General features: G+C 38.5%; 1 protein-coding gene across 5 annotated transcripts in view; it reads left to right on the forward strand.

The window, feature by feature from the left end:
* The window catches only part of tfeb (transcription factor EB), a 39,987-nt gene that overhangs the window by 4,514 nt on the left and 19,891 nt on the right, over positions 1 to 15,582 (forward strand). For 2 of the 5 annotated variants that reach the window (XM_046874905.1, XM_046874906.1), the window contains exon 1: positions 13,099 to 13,457. The exons of 2 other annotated variants lie outside the window; for them this stretch is intronic. In XM_046874905.1, the coding sequence (XP_046730861.1) occupies positions 13,427 to 13,457 (31 nt within the window). In that variant the 5' untranslated portion in view covers positions 13,099 to 13,426. Of the gene's footprint in view, positions 1 to 13,098; positions 13,458 to 15,582 lie in introns of those variants that run through there. One more of the 5 variants, XM_046874907.1, reaches the window with a different exon arrangement.

Below are 15,582 nucleotides of genomic sequence, written 5' to 3' on the forward strand. Positions count from 1 at the left end.
CCCGACCCATCACCAGTTCACTGTTGATCTTTTCTTGGGCCACCTTTGGTCAGTACCAATCGCTAGATCCCGTGAACTTATCACAAAACCTGCAGTGTTGTAGATGCTCTGATCCCTTTGCCTAACTATTACTATTTAGCCACAATTTAAGAACTGACTGTTCACTTGCTGCTGTATCAAAGTAATCAGTGTTATTAAATGGTATATTATCTTTTACTGGGTTTAATGGGGAGGCTGATTGGTGTATGGGGGGAAAAAAAAGGAAAACCCACACATACAGACAAGACGAATTATTATTTCATCACCTCGTGCTTGTATTTAACACATAACATGAAAATATCAGATGTGGAGAAATCAGGATGGGAGAAGCAGATTACACGTGCTTAATTCTTTCTTTCTTCCTTCCTTCCTTCCTGCCTTCCTTCCTTCCTTCCTTCCTGCCTTCCTTCCTTCCTTCCTTCCTTCCCTCACCCTTCTTTTAATAAAATGTAAAAACTTAAACAAATTCTGGATAAAGACTATAGCTATGGCCTGGGAATCTGTATTATATCACAGTGCTGTTCAGTTTTTTTTTTTTTATTAACAAGATCTTATATGTTAGAATCGTTATAGTATCAGTTTAGAAACGGAATGGAGTAACGGCTGCTTTATGAAGAAAAAAAGAAAAAAAAAGGGTTTTAGTTGATACGGTGGAGAAGATTTTTCAAAGGAGTCTTCAGTTTTTAGCACAGAACAATCAAAATCGCAGTTTCCAGACACAGGAAATTTGTATGGCCAGGCCGTTGTGGTTTTTCAGTAACATGACGCGCTGTATTTTCTCTGTCTGTCTGTCTGTCTGTCTGTCTGTCTGTCTGTCTGTGTAAAAGTTAATAACACACACACTATATATATATATATATATATATATATATATATATATATATATATATATATAGACTGGTGAGGAACACAGGATAACAGGAACTAACCGCTATGCATCATTTTGCATCAGCTATCCCTCTCACTAATTAATATTCTGTTCCAGCTTTGCCATGTGTTTTGCAGATTACTTAATGCACCTAATCACCAACTGAGTTTTCTTTTTTGGGTTCGATTGTAATTGGTTTTCAAGTAAACAAAACCTCTGACTAGGCAAGCAGGTTCGAGTGTTCTGATGGTAAATTTATGAATTAATTGGTTTGTTTTGACGAAACCTCAGCAGCCATCTCAAAACCAGACGTTTCTCTGTCATCATTGTACACCATATGCTGTACAAGCGATATTTGTTTAGTCCCAGGCTGTGACATTGATCCAGTTCAATTTGGTTTGGCCTTCCATCCATAATTCTTTTTTTTTTTTTTACCCCCTTCCAAGAGGATAATAAGTCGGAACACAGCGTTTATCGTAATGTAGTGCGGACTGAGAAAAGATATTCAGAAACAATTGGGTGATTTTAGAATCAGGTTTATTGGCCAAGCGTGTTGACACACAAGGAATTTGGCTTTTTTGTATATAACTTTTGCCATGTGACCATTTGAACTGAAAACAATAAATAAAATGATAGTGTACCTTTAGTTGTTAATCCTGTTCCTTAGTGTGGATGAGTGATTTTATTGGGAAAGGCTGTACACTGAGACCGCTTTAAAATTAAAATGTAGCCTACAGATCTAAATGAATTCATCAGAATACTTTACTGATCCCATAAGGAAAAATGTTCGTTTGCAGTTGATTACGGTAAAAGATCTCATCAATCATATTAAGTGCATATATATGAAGTGAAATTAAATGTGTAGCAACATGAAATTGAGTAGTAACAGTGAAAAATAGATGGCAGAAAAGACTACAATACTGGGTATAAAAGTTATAGAAATGATAACTAATTATTGTGTGTAAATAAGTGTGGCATGAAAATGTTTAAATATATCTATCTTTTTTATCTATATCGTATTCATGTGGGCGTTGCTGCTGTTGTACACGATTATGCCGCGTAAATCGGTAAATGACCGTAAATGACCTCTTGTTAAGAAATATAACATTGCCCACTCAATACAGACTTCAGCAAGTGATGTCAAATCAACATGGCTGCTCACAACGTGAACAGTAAACAACCAAGCATTTGCTGTCTATAAAATTAGTTGGATTGTATATTTTATATATATATATATATATATATATATATATATATATATATATATATATATATATATATATATATAAATACTAGGGCTGAAACGATTCTTCGAGTAACTACACACGGAGCACTGTGTTTCCCCACGGACCATTGTTACTGATGCGCCACCCACTAAACTCGGATTCAGGCCAAAGAAAAAACGCCAGAAAGGTTCCAAAGTTTTAACCATTTCAACCTAAACCTTTTTTTTTTACATTTGAAATGTGTTTTTATATATTTATTTTCATATTTGTGTTTGCATTTTGACATAATATGGCAATTAAATGCACTAAATGGGTTCAGTAAAGTTTCTAAAAATGAAACAAATTACTTGTGAGACCCGTCTTATTTTCTCTTGTATATTTAGTATTGCTTTAATAAAGAAAAAAAGTCCATATTGTCTGATTACTCGAATAATCGAGGGAATAATTGGTAGAATACTCGATCACTAAAATAATCAAAGCTGCAGCCCTTAAATATTCCCTATATTGGGGGTCGACCGATTGAAGGGCATTTTTGACTCTGCGTGTGTGTAAGAGAACATAACTCTCTCATACCAGCAGGTGGCAGTAGTTTTTATTTAGCATCCAAACAGGGAAACTAGGAAAAGCCACAACTGTAAATATCTAAAGCAAGCAGCGTTTCCACCTGCCACGATCATTACTAACGGGTTCGTGTAGCTTTTCGTGTAAGTTAGGTTTTTTGTGTGCGTGTGCGAAGCTAATTAGCCAATCGGATTCTCTTTCTCGCTGACGAGCTCCGCCGCTCATTCGAATGACCAAGAAACAGCTGAAGCGGTTGGACCAGAGCCAACGGTGCAGAACCAAACAAATACTGACAGACACTCGAGTCGGCTTGAGTATAATATTTGGAGAGAGAATGAGAGTAGCATTTAGAACTGTTTTGTTAGCGATCCTTCAACTAGCTGTAGTTTATGCTACAGGTAGGCACTGGGAACAAAACCTGCGAACAAGTGCACTGATCAGAGAGGCTTGTATTGTTCAATAAATTGTTTCACCAATTTTCTGTATCATGTCTTACGTAAGAATTAGATTTTTTGACATGAAGGGTGTAAAAAGTAAATCCGCTGAACATATCGGGCTAAAAAAAATCGGCATAGGCCAGAGAAAAACCCATATCGGTCGACCTCTAACCCATATGGACAAAAGTTTGTAGACACCTGACCTGAATATACATACTATACTTTCATAATATCCTCCAATTTTTACTGAAGATGTTCTTCTAGATTTTGGAGCGTTCTTGTGCTCATTCAGCCACAATGAGGGTGATGTAGGTGAGGTGAGGAGGCCTGGGGTGCAGTCAGCATTCCAATTTATCCCAAAGGTGTTTAGTAGAGTTGAGATTAGGGCTCCATCGCAGGGTCCGCCCAAGATCTTCCACTCCATCTCATGCAAACTATATCAAACTATCTCTCTTTGTATCAAAGTAATCAGTGTACCTGTATCAAAGTAATCAGTGTTATTAAATGGTATTTTTATATTATATATGCCAGGTTTGCCTTTCTTCATTCAGGGAAGACATCCGATACAATTGTGTGCTTGGGGAGGAACCACATATGGCTGAAAAAGTTAGGACGTGTACATACTCAGAACTTTACAACTTCCCATTTACGCAGCTCGCTCAAACGCAGCCCTTATCTGAAGAGCAGATCAAATGCCGCCGACTAATTTGCACATAGTGTACATTTAAATGTGCAGATGGGGGCAAAAGTTTGTACACCCTTATCACAAATAGTAAATTACTTAAATATTTCAGCTAAAATAATACCAGGGAGACTGATTTTTTTTTAAGGTGTACTGTTTTTTATTTATTTTTTTCGATTTTTAATTGAATTGAATGTCAATTGCTTCATAATATTGCTTTGAGGCGTGTTTTTTTTTTTTTGTGTGTGCGTGTTGTTTAAATTTTTTTGGATACTCTTGTTTTTTTGTTTTTTTGTTTTTTTTTATTAGCGAAGACCGCTTTCAGCACACTGCTTGAGGGTTTGAACTTCTAAACCTTCTAAGAGGGATTAAGAACTAAAGTAAACATGTTTGGCAGTCTCAAGTAATTGACACTAAAGCGAGTCATCAAACTTTTGAGCTCTAGCGAATAACGATTCCTGCTCAGAGGGTGAATTCCCGTGTTATTTTTGTATTTTTTTGCAAAAGGATTGCGGGTCGTAAGCTTCATCTCGTTTGAGCTTTTCAGTGGTTACGAACGCTTGCGTTCAACTTGTACACGAGCGCAACTGATAACCGACACGTGTCTAAATACAGCACGGCGTCTAATCTCTGGCTCCATCTCCCAAAGAATCCGCCAGCTCACTCCACATCCCCAGCGCGCCTGCTTTCACCCGTGCTAAAAAATCATAGCAATGCCGCTCGGCCTGTTCTTGTGGTGCCTGCTTTCTTTCAAACAAGGCCCTCTGTGAATTATATAATCTCATTCCGATAATAGTAAAGAGATGGCAAAGAATAAACGAAACGCACATCAATTACGCTGCACAAGACAAACGGTAGACAAGCCCATGCGAGTGCGGCCTAGAAATATCCTGTGTGCTTCTCCTTGTCTCCGTTGGCCATTGTTAGGAACACAACAGCTCCTTGGTCATATCCAAAGCCTCCCACACACAAGCCGAGGAGTCTTCCTTTGCATCACAACCGTACTGTAAATACATTGTTGTCTCAATTTAGAGCATTGAAACGGCCTCGGTGTGCGCAAACACAAGGGCTGTTCTGTTCCACTTGTTGAACGTGGCAAGTTTCAGACCCATTTTCTGCGTCAATTTGCATTTACGTAAAACCCTTTCTGTGCATGTATGCCTGAGTCAGGTCAAAGGCCGCAGAGGGGTCAGAGGGAATGAATTGAAATGCAAGGTGGCAAGCCTTTTAACAGCGTCCCACTCAGCTTCTCAACAAAGAGGAAACAAAAACAGAGCTTTGCCAACAAAAGACCCCACTGTACATTACCCAGATGTAGAGTCTATGAGGCAAAAACATCAGTTTTAAAGCTATGATGCTAAAATACTGTTATTTTGATATATTGCATTGGCTACATGTTTTTTTTTCCTAGGCTACAAACACACATCCTAAACACTTAATAACATCTTAAAACTGATTCTCTGGTACGGCTCGACACTTGGTTTGCGAAGGCTGTTATGGGTCTGATAATTCAACATGTTAACGATTCAATGCAATTTGCTTTTAGATCGTTTCAGAATGAAAGAAAAAAATAGAACGAGGGACAAATTCGGACTGAATTTAACGCAACAATTAATGCGAAATAATGGGAGTTTTTTTGTCTGCATACAACTAAATATATTTATATAAAACAAATGATACCACGGTGCAAGGTTTTGTAAACATATATAAACCAAAATGTACTACAATTTCACTAACTCTCGAGAACAAATCAGTAAATCTTTACATTTTCCCCCAAATTCTTGGAGAGAATTCTTGGAAAGAGCTCCAAAGTCGGCTAAAATGCCTGATTTCCATGGTCTGTGTAGTTCACAGAGACCTGGTCATGGTGGTGTTCAAACACTAATGAAAGTCTGAAGTGGACATAAAGGATATAAAAGTGGATTCAACGGGATTCAGTTCACATTCCAGCACCACCAAGCTGCCACCGCTTGGCTCTTTAACAAGTTGACACTCAACTGCGCAGAAATAGTTGTAAGTGGCACAGAATAAGGAAATCTGCCAAACGTAAATGTAGAACCGTTTAACATTGATGTATTCGGTCACATCGAAGTTGTCTAACTTACCAGCTGTCCATGTACAAACTTTACAGGTTATGCAGATTGGGAGTTCTGGTGTTCAGCCAGTTCAGTTGCATTACATACATAATTAAAATAGTGCTCATATTTTCACGTCACAATGGCCACCTGTGTTCTGAACTCCAAGAAGAAACATGGTTACTCGGATCCCGAGACATCCTATACGATTGTGCCTGCAAATCTGTGGTAAAGACATGTTAAGGAGACATTTTGTCTTGATTATCACAGCTATGCTGAAATTTAGAGAGGGATACTGCTTTTTATTTTACACAACAGTATGAAATTTATCACCACGTATCTGATATTTGGACACAGTATTGCCAAATGTTTTTTCTTTCCCACAATCGGAAACAAAAAGTACGGACAAAAGTTTGTAGACACCTGACTTTTAGATTCATATGTGCTTTTTAAACTCCTCATTCCCTATTTGCTGTTAATAATGTCCACTCTTCTGGGAAGATGTCCCACTAGATTTTGAAGTGTGCTTGCGGAGATTTGTGCTCAACCACAAGGGTGTTAGAAAAGTCAGGTACTGGGGTGCAGTCAGCGTTCCAAATCATCTCAAAGGTGTTCAGTAGGGAGGTCAGAGCTCTATAGCAGGCCACTCAAGATCTTCCACTCCATCCCATTTAAGCCATATATTCATGGAGCTGGCTTTGTGGCCTATATCATGTTGGAACAGGTTCAGGTTTCAAGGTGGAATTTAATGACACAGCATCTTAAGCTTCCACATACAGTTGTCTGATTCCAACAGTTTGTGGGAGAACGACATATGGGTGGAAATGTCAGGTCTCCATATACCTTTGTACATATAGTTTATATTCTTGTTAACAGTGCTTCTATAGTAAAATTTAGGAGACTTTTGTTTATCTGACAAGATTTAACAATAAGTCAAAATTTGGCTTTTGAGAAAAAGAAGAAAAAGATTTCATGTCAAACTTTTTTTGTTTTAAAATAAAAAACTAATACAGTGAGCAAATCTCATCAATCCATATTCAGAATAGAACACAGAAAACATCAAATCGAGGAAATGTACTATTTTAAGAAAAAGATTTCGAATTTGTTGGCTGCAATACGTCTCAGAATAGTTGGGACAGGGTCAAGAAAAGGCTGAAAAATGAAGTCTTACTAATAAAATACAGATGGATCAACATTTGGCAACTAATTCAGCTCATTCGCGACATTGTTACTTTACTCTCGGTAGCAAGGAAGGGCGGAGTTTCCCCAATCTGCAAAAAACTGTGGAACAAATCTTGGAACAAGTTTAGAATAATGTTCCTCAACATAAAATTGCAAAGATTTTTATATTTATTACCCACAGTATATAATATCAAAAGATTTCAAGAGTCTGGAGAAATCTCTGTGCACAAGGGACGAGGGCAAAAAAATCAATATTGAATGCCCGTGATCTTTTGGCTTCCAGGCAACACTGCATCAAAAACAGATTGAGAAGAAGGGATACAACACAGAAGTAAACACGGCCCTGTTCCAAATGATTTTTTTTTTTAATGGTACAAATCCCCCAGTTTAAACGTTCGATATGTTATTCTACGCTCTTTGTCAGTTCTTTCATGTTTACTGTGTGCTTTGAGGCATAGTTTGAAGAGTCACATGAGTAATCTTGAGGAAATTGAAGAATCTCGTGACCGCACACTAGTTCCTTACATTACTCGGAATGGTGTGCAATTCAATTATGAATGTTTAGTGTAGTTCTGAATATTGAGAGAGAGAGAGAGAATGTATTGCTAACTTCGCCAAATTGCTTCTCAAAAATCAGCAATGAGTCTAGTCTGAGTAACAGGCTTTTGAACTGCATTTGCTCATATTCCAGATAATTCCTCAAAAATTCATCTCGGTATACTCCGAAATCATTAAACGAGTGAGTAATCCAGCGTTTTTCGCTAAACAAAGCCCGATTGCTTTGTCATGTACAGAGTAATACATGCTTATTCATATATATCCTTATTTTTATCAAAGACTTGCGCAACAGTTACATTACAGGACAGTAACTTGCAGACAGACAGACAGACAGACAGACAGAACGTGATTGACATTGGATAGTACATATACACAGCAACAAAATGCAGTTTAGCATTTACCAGAAGTGCAAATAGACAACTGCAGATAAGTATGTAAGTATATGTACAGCATGTAAAAAAAAAAAATATATATATATATACATATGTACAGTGAATACATATCAAGGCTTTAGCAGTAAAGAATTGTGCAGACATTGTTGAAAAAGTACATGTAAATAGTTATAAGTTTATGGCATTCGAAAAAAATGCACAGGATGAATAAACAAGTACACTAAATGTGTACCGTAATTTCCGGACTATAAGCCGCTACTTTTTTCCCACACTTTGAACCCCGCGGCTTAAACAACGAAGTGGCTAATTTATGGATTTTTCCTGGGTTTTTCCCGGTTTCACAAGCAATGCCGAACAGGTTCAGGTGAACCAATGAAACTCTTTATATTAAATCAGACGCGCTCCCAATGAATCGGGCCGCACCACATCATAAATATGGATGAGGTTCCTCTGACGTTTGATCTGCCGCTCACTCGGACTGTCTACAGGAAATGCGAATCATTCGTCACGCTGAAAACAACCGGGCATGAAAACACACACTTCACTTGTGTTCTGAGCTGCACGGCATCGGGAGAAAAGCTTCACCGATGGTGATTTTTAAACGCACGACGATGCCAAAAGAAAAACTCCAGAGAGAAATTGTTGTGAAAGGAAGGAGGAAGACAGTGAACGATGAGTTTTTTGGTAGGCTACTGTTTAGATACAAGCCGTGTAACAGACACTGTCTTTCATTAAAGCCTGTGTAAAGTTCATTAGTTTCAGTGTAGACACCTGCGGCTTATAGACAGATGCGGCTTATTTATGTTCAAAATAAAAAATGTATGTTCAAAAAAAAAAAAAATATATATATATATATATATATATATAATATGAATGTGAAATATTAGGCAGAATGTACAATATGTGTAGAGAATGAGGGGTACAAAAAATACAATATGTAATATGTACGTATAATAGTGCAGAAGTTATATACAGTGTTATAACGGTCTAGTGTGATGGCGGATGGGAAAAAGCTGACACTGAACCTGCTGTTTCTGCTGCGTATGTACCTGTATCTCCATCTTGATGGAAGGAGGTTGAACAGTTTGTGACCGGGATGTGGAGAGTCCTTGTTATTCGTATTAGCCAATGTGTTTATATCCGTTTATTTTGTTTTGACGATGAACGTAACTCAACATGGACTGCAACCTGACCTCCCCATTTAGAAGCCTCGAACATTGCCAAAGAGAACGTTCGGGAATCTTAATATAACCTCATGGCGCAGCTGGCAAGGAGATCAGTGAAATGAGATCCATTTGTCGTGAATTGTGTACCGTTTTTACAGCTGTTACCGTGTTTTTTTTGTTCAAACGAATTGTGTCACCGATCATGAACGACATATGACGGCTATGCCAAAACGCAGCGGTACTATAAATTCACCAGGATTGAGGATTGAGGTCAGAGCTCTACTGCAGGACACTCAAGATCTTCCAATACAAACAACGTAAGGTTTGGGTGTCCTAGTTCAGGGAAAAATCGAATGCTACCGCATCCAAAGTCATTCTATATAAGCATGCACCTCCAACCTTGTGGTAACAGTTTGTGGAGGAACCACATGTGGCATGTGTCCCAATACTTTTGTCTATACAGTGTAAATTCCTGTTAGAGGTGCTTCCAGTAAAACTCAGCATTCTTTTTTTATCGGACAAGCTTACATATTAAGTCAAAAGTTGTCTTTTGGAGGAAAAATAAAGAAAGAAACAAATTGAAAAGGAAGGTCAAACTCAACAGTTTAGAATGGTAAAAATAAACGTTTTAGGCAGCTGTGTGGAAAATAACTATCAGCCAAAATATAACTGCCCTTTGCATCGATTTCATCACGAGATCAGCTTTAAAGGTCACTGTTTTGTTCCAAGTATGTTTTGCATTTCTAGAAAAATCGATATTTTCTGTCCATTCGTGCTTAGTTCCAATGCTAATTTCCTACACAACCAATGATATAACGTGTTGATAGCGAAAGAAGAGCTGGAGTAGTGAATAATAAATTATGTGAGAATTTCTACAGGTTGTGGATTCGCTTTGGTTAATCTGAATCCCACCAAAATAGGAAATTGCTTAATGCAGACTACTGTTTTGGAAGATGTTTTTTTTTTTCTAGAAAGCATGTGTTTTAGTTTTTTTTTTTTTACTTCCTCAGATAGTAGCTGTCCTGTATGATAAACGATAAATGATAAAACTATTTTAAAAGGACATTCGCTGCTATACGAATGAGGTTCCTCTCAAGGTTTCTTCCTCAAACCGTCTAGGGAGTTTTTCTTTAATATTGTCACCACTGGCCTGCTCATTAGGGATGAACTTATAGGCACCAATATTATAAATTCAACCCTTTTATTTTTGTAAAGCTGCTTTGGGAAAATGTCCATTGTTAAAACGCGTTATACAAATAAAACCGGATCGATTGAATCGGACTGAACTACTGTAGCTAGCTAGTCAGAAAAGAAATTCGGCTAAAAAAAATGGAGCCCAAATATATAGCTGTAAACATAGAGGCAAACGGACAATTACAAGTGTTATTAAATGTAAACCGGTGTCGCTCTCTTTGTATAGTGTGCGTTTGGTTGCAAATGAGATAAGACAGATGCATCCTGTCTTGCGTAATAATCAGGCTTGGTTTGCCAGCTTCATAAATGTCACCAGGAACAAGTGGCATCTCGGCTTCCTTTATGTTTCAGTATACCGCAAAACACCCAAGTCATCACTGGCTGACTATGACTCATCTATCAGTGTCTCAAAAATACTTGTTTATTAGATCTGACCTTCAGCTTCTTCTCAATAGAAGACTTGTGCTCGTCTCTATGGATTGTATCAACACTCACAGCAGAAGATCTCCAACTTTGTTCGGACCTCTTTGAAATTCGGACAGCGATCTCTTACAAACAGACTGAACTAAAAAAAATTTAACACTAACAAACATTTTATGATTAAATGTTTATATACACCTGACCATTGCACCCATGTGACTCTTCCCCATTGCCACCAAAGTGAAACCCATTTGTATAGGACGTCTGTATGCTGTGACTTTGCAGTTTCTCTTCACTGGACATAAGGACTCCAAGCTGAACACGTTCAAGATGACAAAAACCCCTGTAGTCAAAGCGAGCTCCATAAAGACATGGTCTACCAAGAACTCAAACGGTCTGAACACAAGCCCCTGGCTTTAACCCTCAAAGGCTTCGGGGCGAATTGAGACACTTAACGCACACCATCACTTCCCGACCTCTCCAGTGATCCAGGCTGTAAAAAGTGGATGCTGACGAACGCCATTAAGCAGTCCAGAGAGCGTTCAGGGGTTAAGTAACGCCCACGAAACTCCTCGAATACGACAAGCTTCGAGATAGCTGAAGGCCATAAACGAAGACAGCAAACTGGAAATTCTCAGAGACAGAAGTAAAAGTTGTTTCGATTTCTGATCTCTTAAACAATTAAGCATATCAGTTTAGCAGTGTAGCAACATGTGAAAAAGGGTAAAATAGAGGGGAATTACAGTATTGGGTTCGAATTAGCTGAAGAAAAATTTTTTTTCGAGGGGCATGTGTCATAATTTGATAGTTTCAAGATGAAACCCATGAGGCGCACAAACCACCAGGGAGTTTACAAGCCATTGCAGATTGAGACATTCTGCACAAGTCACTGTTTAATCACTTGTCTAAACATGTTACACAACGTAATGCAATGGAAACACAACTGCCATACGAACATTTCTGTTTTGTTTGTTTTTGTTTTGTTTCATTTTTGGAAACTTGAGTATTGAGTAATGAGTATTTGATTCTTGAATAAATCCCAGACTTGTATATGTTTACATGCAATCGAAATTAGAAGCGATTTAAACTAGTAACCGTCACCAGGGAGCGATATATAATCTGAAGTCAGCTGAGGGTGAAACACATGGTTTATACAAAAAAAAAGAGCTCTCCTAGGATACAACGTTGTTTCGCCGAACTAACTGGATTTGCATGAATGACATGAAAACCAGATTTTTTTTGCTAGAGTGAACAATTTCCATACGAATTCAAATTCCATATACAATCAACAGTATTTCTGTTTATTCTTTCGTGTAGAATTCATTGTTTAGGTCCATTCGACATTAGATTCAGTTTGACATTAATCCTCACACAGGTGACTCAGTGGACAAATGAACGATCAATAAATAAAGATCGATGCATACAGAACATGCGCAAAAGTCTCGGGACACCCGGCTTTTCCGGCCGTATGAGGTTCTTCTCCACACCTCAAATTCGAAAGCACACACACACATACCTGACTTTACTAACATCCTTGAGGATGAATGAGCACAAATCTTCATAAGCACATCTGGAACATCTTCCCTAAAGAGTGGAGGTTATCCTAACAGGAAAATGTGGAATGAGATGTTTAAAAAACATGAATCTTACAGTCAGATGTTCACAGGCTTTTGTCCCTATAGTGTAAATATTATCTGGATTATATTTACTTTCGATAATAGCTTTTTATTTCCACCGTTCTTCTTCTATTGTACAGTAGCCAAAGTTGTTTTTCTAATGTAAATCATTTAGATTTGACTGGCTCTAGGGTTCACAGTGAGGTCCACCGACAAGCGGAGCAATATGCATGACATTCATATGTATCATCATGTGGGGTTCTGCAGCTGTGTGTGTTGCTTCCTCCTTTTTTCTCCCTCCGTTTTCTCGCCTCGCACGCCAACTCCCCTCCTTTGCTCTTAAACCAGACATGTGTCTGTATCTTGCAGCGAATGTATGTTATGGAGGGGAAAAAAAGAACTTGTAACTCCTAGTAATATTCCTCTATGTGACTTAAATACTCCCTTATAATAACACACAAAACTTGTCTACACACTCATCCAACGCAAGCGCAGCAGTCATCCACTCCATCGACTGATTCAGCAGACGCCCACCACGGCCCAGGCTAGTTCCCTAAGATAAGTAGATGGCTCTTGGAAAGGGAATTAGGACACTAAAGATCCGTTGTTCCTCTCTGAGGCTTCCTAACAGCTCTTGTGTAATTTAGGGGAAGTGGAGGCGGGAGGAAGACGGGAGTTGTAGACACTGGACAACAGGCTTTCGTGCATGACTAAGGCTTTTCCTGTGTCTCTCTCTTTTTCTCTCTCTCGCTCTCTTTATATTTCCACTGTTCTGGCCGGCGAGGAGAGTGGATGCTTCCACCAGCTCCAATCGAGCAGTCCCTATTATCAATGCTCTAGTGAACTTCGCTCATACATTGCATAGATCCAACGAGCAGATCTCAACGATGTGCTGCAGATAACGCAACACAGCTAAACTCCAGGTTTCTTTTTATTACCTTTTTTTTGTGAGGCTTTTTCAGTCTTGTTTTTTGGGATTCAGTATTAAACTTTTAATCTGGTACCAAGGGATGGCTGGGACTCTTGAATACACAAGGCCAGGTAAGTCGATCAGGGCATCTTTTATGAGATATACAAGGAATGACTATGAGGATATATTTCTAGAACTCTTCAGTGATGAACAAGGTCATGTGATCATACATGCGTTTGCTCAGTGCATCAGCAATGAACACACAAAATGTACTCCGTTCCTGAAGGACAATCTGATGACTGTGTTGTACCTGGGTTTTTTTGTTGTTGTTTATAAAGATATATTCATTCATATATATATATATATATATATATATATATATATATATATATATATATATATATATATATATATATATATACACTTTGAGCCCGTAGGTATAAAAAAAAGGTTTGTTTATATGATTAAAATCAAATTACGCTCACATTTCACCACACGTAACTCTAGCTACGCTCCTTGCTGTAACCGTCTCTATAAATAAGCCGCACGCTATTGTTGCCACACACCTGTTGCGAGTCTGTTAGCCTCTGTCAAGAGTCGTGTGTGTGAAATCATGCTGCATGTTTGATCACCTACACTACTACCTTCTATGACGTCACCTCTCATTATGCAGCTTTTGTTTTTTTCACGTTTCTGGGTCCGTCCCCGGCTCGGCGCAGGGAGCAAGACAGCACGGCGTAGCAATAGTGACACCCGGATCACTTTCTGTATTTCTTTTTTTTTTTAAATGCACAAAGAGATAATTGTGGCCACATTCTCTCGGTTAAATAAATAGGGACATAGAGAGCTGTGGAGAACACACCACTGAACTAGGCCTTTGTTTATCATCGAGGAATCTTCCTAGAGATTTTAGTAGGGTTATGTGTTCATTGTGGTGCGAGGAAAGGTAGATTTAAAGCTCAGGTTATGGCATAACGTTCTATAAAAAAAAAAATGCAACGGGTCATTTGAGGCACTGAAAACAAAGTAAACAAAGGCTCTTTTGAGTCCAAATGTAATAAGCTTAGTCTTCTGTGTTGAACCAAGAGGCTCGAAAGCACTGGTGTTCCCTCGGAGCAGTAGTTTATATCCTGTAGCAGTGCTGAGATCGAGAGATTCAACGGTATATGCAATGGTACCGGCAATTGATCAGCGAAAGTATGGGAAGCCTATTCGCGATTTTTCACGTATACGTTATACGCAGTTTTCAGACACCTGACCCTTATGTGCTTTTTGAACATCTCGTTCCACATTTTACTTCCCATTTGCTGTTCTAATAACCCACACTCTTCTACGTGTAGCGTTCTTGTGGAGATTTGCGGAGATTCATTCAGCCACAAGAGCGCAAGCAATGTTCCAATTCAGCCCCAATTCAGTAGGGTTGAGGTCCGAGCTCTGTAGCAGGCCACTCAAGATCTTCCACTCCAACCCATATAAACCTTATGGTCTTGGAGATGGCTTTGTGCACAGGGCCATTTTCCTGCTGGAACAAGTTTGGCTCTTTTCTCGTGCGAGATTTTCTTGCTACCACTTCCAGAGACCTCATATACAATTGCGTGCCCCCAACTTTGTGGTAACAGTTCGGGGAGGGATCACATATGGCTGGAAATGCGAGATGTCTCAGTGCTGATCAATGCATCAATCATGTGACTGCCATAAATAATGACTTGAAATTGTTGACAGTGTTTTTTTGTGTAGTAATCTGCATCAAATTTGCGAGAGGAGATGTAAAAAACAAGGCAAGTATATTACGTACACCTCGCGTTTTTTTTAAACGATATTCGAACTTTTATTCTAAGCGCTTGTCATAGCGCACATGGCTGCACGAACGAATCTTTAGTAAGTCACATGACCGCGATATGTAGGAAGGCCTTACCCGTAATAGGAAGAAATTACTCCTTTTACATGCCACCAATATTGTATTGTTTAGCATTTTTGAATCTTTTAGAAGATTTTTTACGATGTTGTTTATGACAAGTGTTTATGATATTATTGATATTTCGAAGACGTCAACATTCAGGTTAATAGGGACCTCATAACAAACCCTAGTCATCAAGAAACAAATAAAATTGGTTCGATACACAAGCCAAGATTAAACAACTGATGATAATCTCCAATAAGGTCTATGAAATATCATTTTTTTTGTTTAGATTTTTTTTGGAAGTTTCGCTCAGCAGTGCATTGAAAACGCTCTGGAACAGAAACTTCAGGTTGACT

Source organism: Silurus meridionalis, chromosome 19 (assembly GCF_014805685.1).
Source record: "Silurus meridionalis isolate SWU-2019-XX chromosome 19, ASM1480568v1, whole genome shotgun sequence".
Lineage (NCBI taxonomy): Eukaryota > Metazoa > Chordata > Actinopteri > Siluriformes > Siluridae > Silurus > Silurus meridionalis.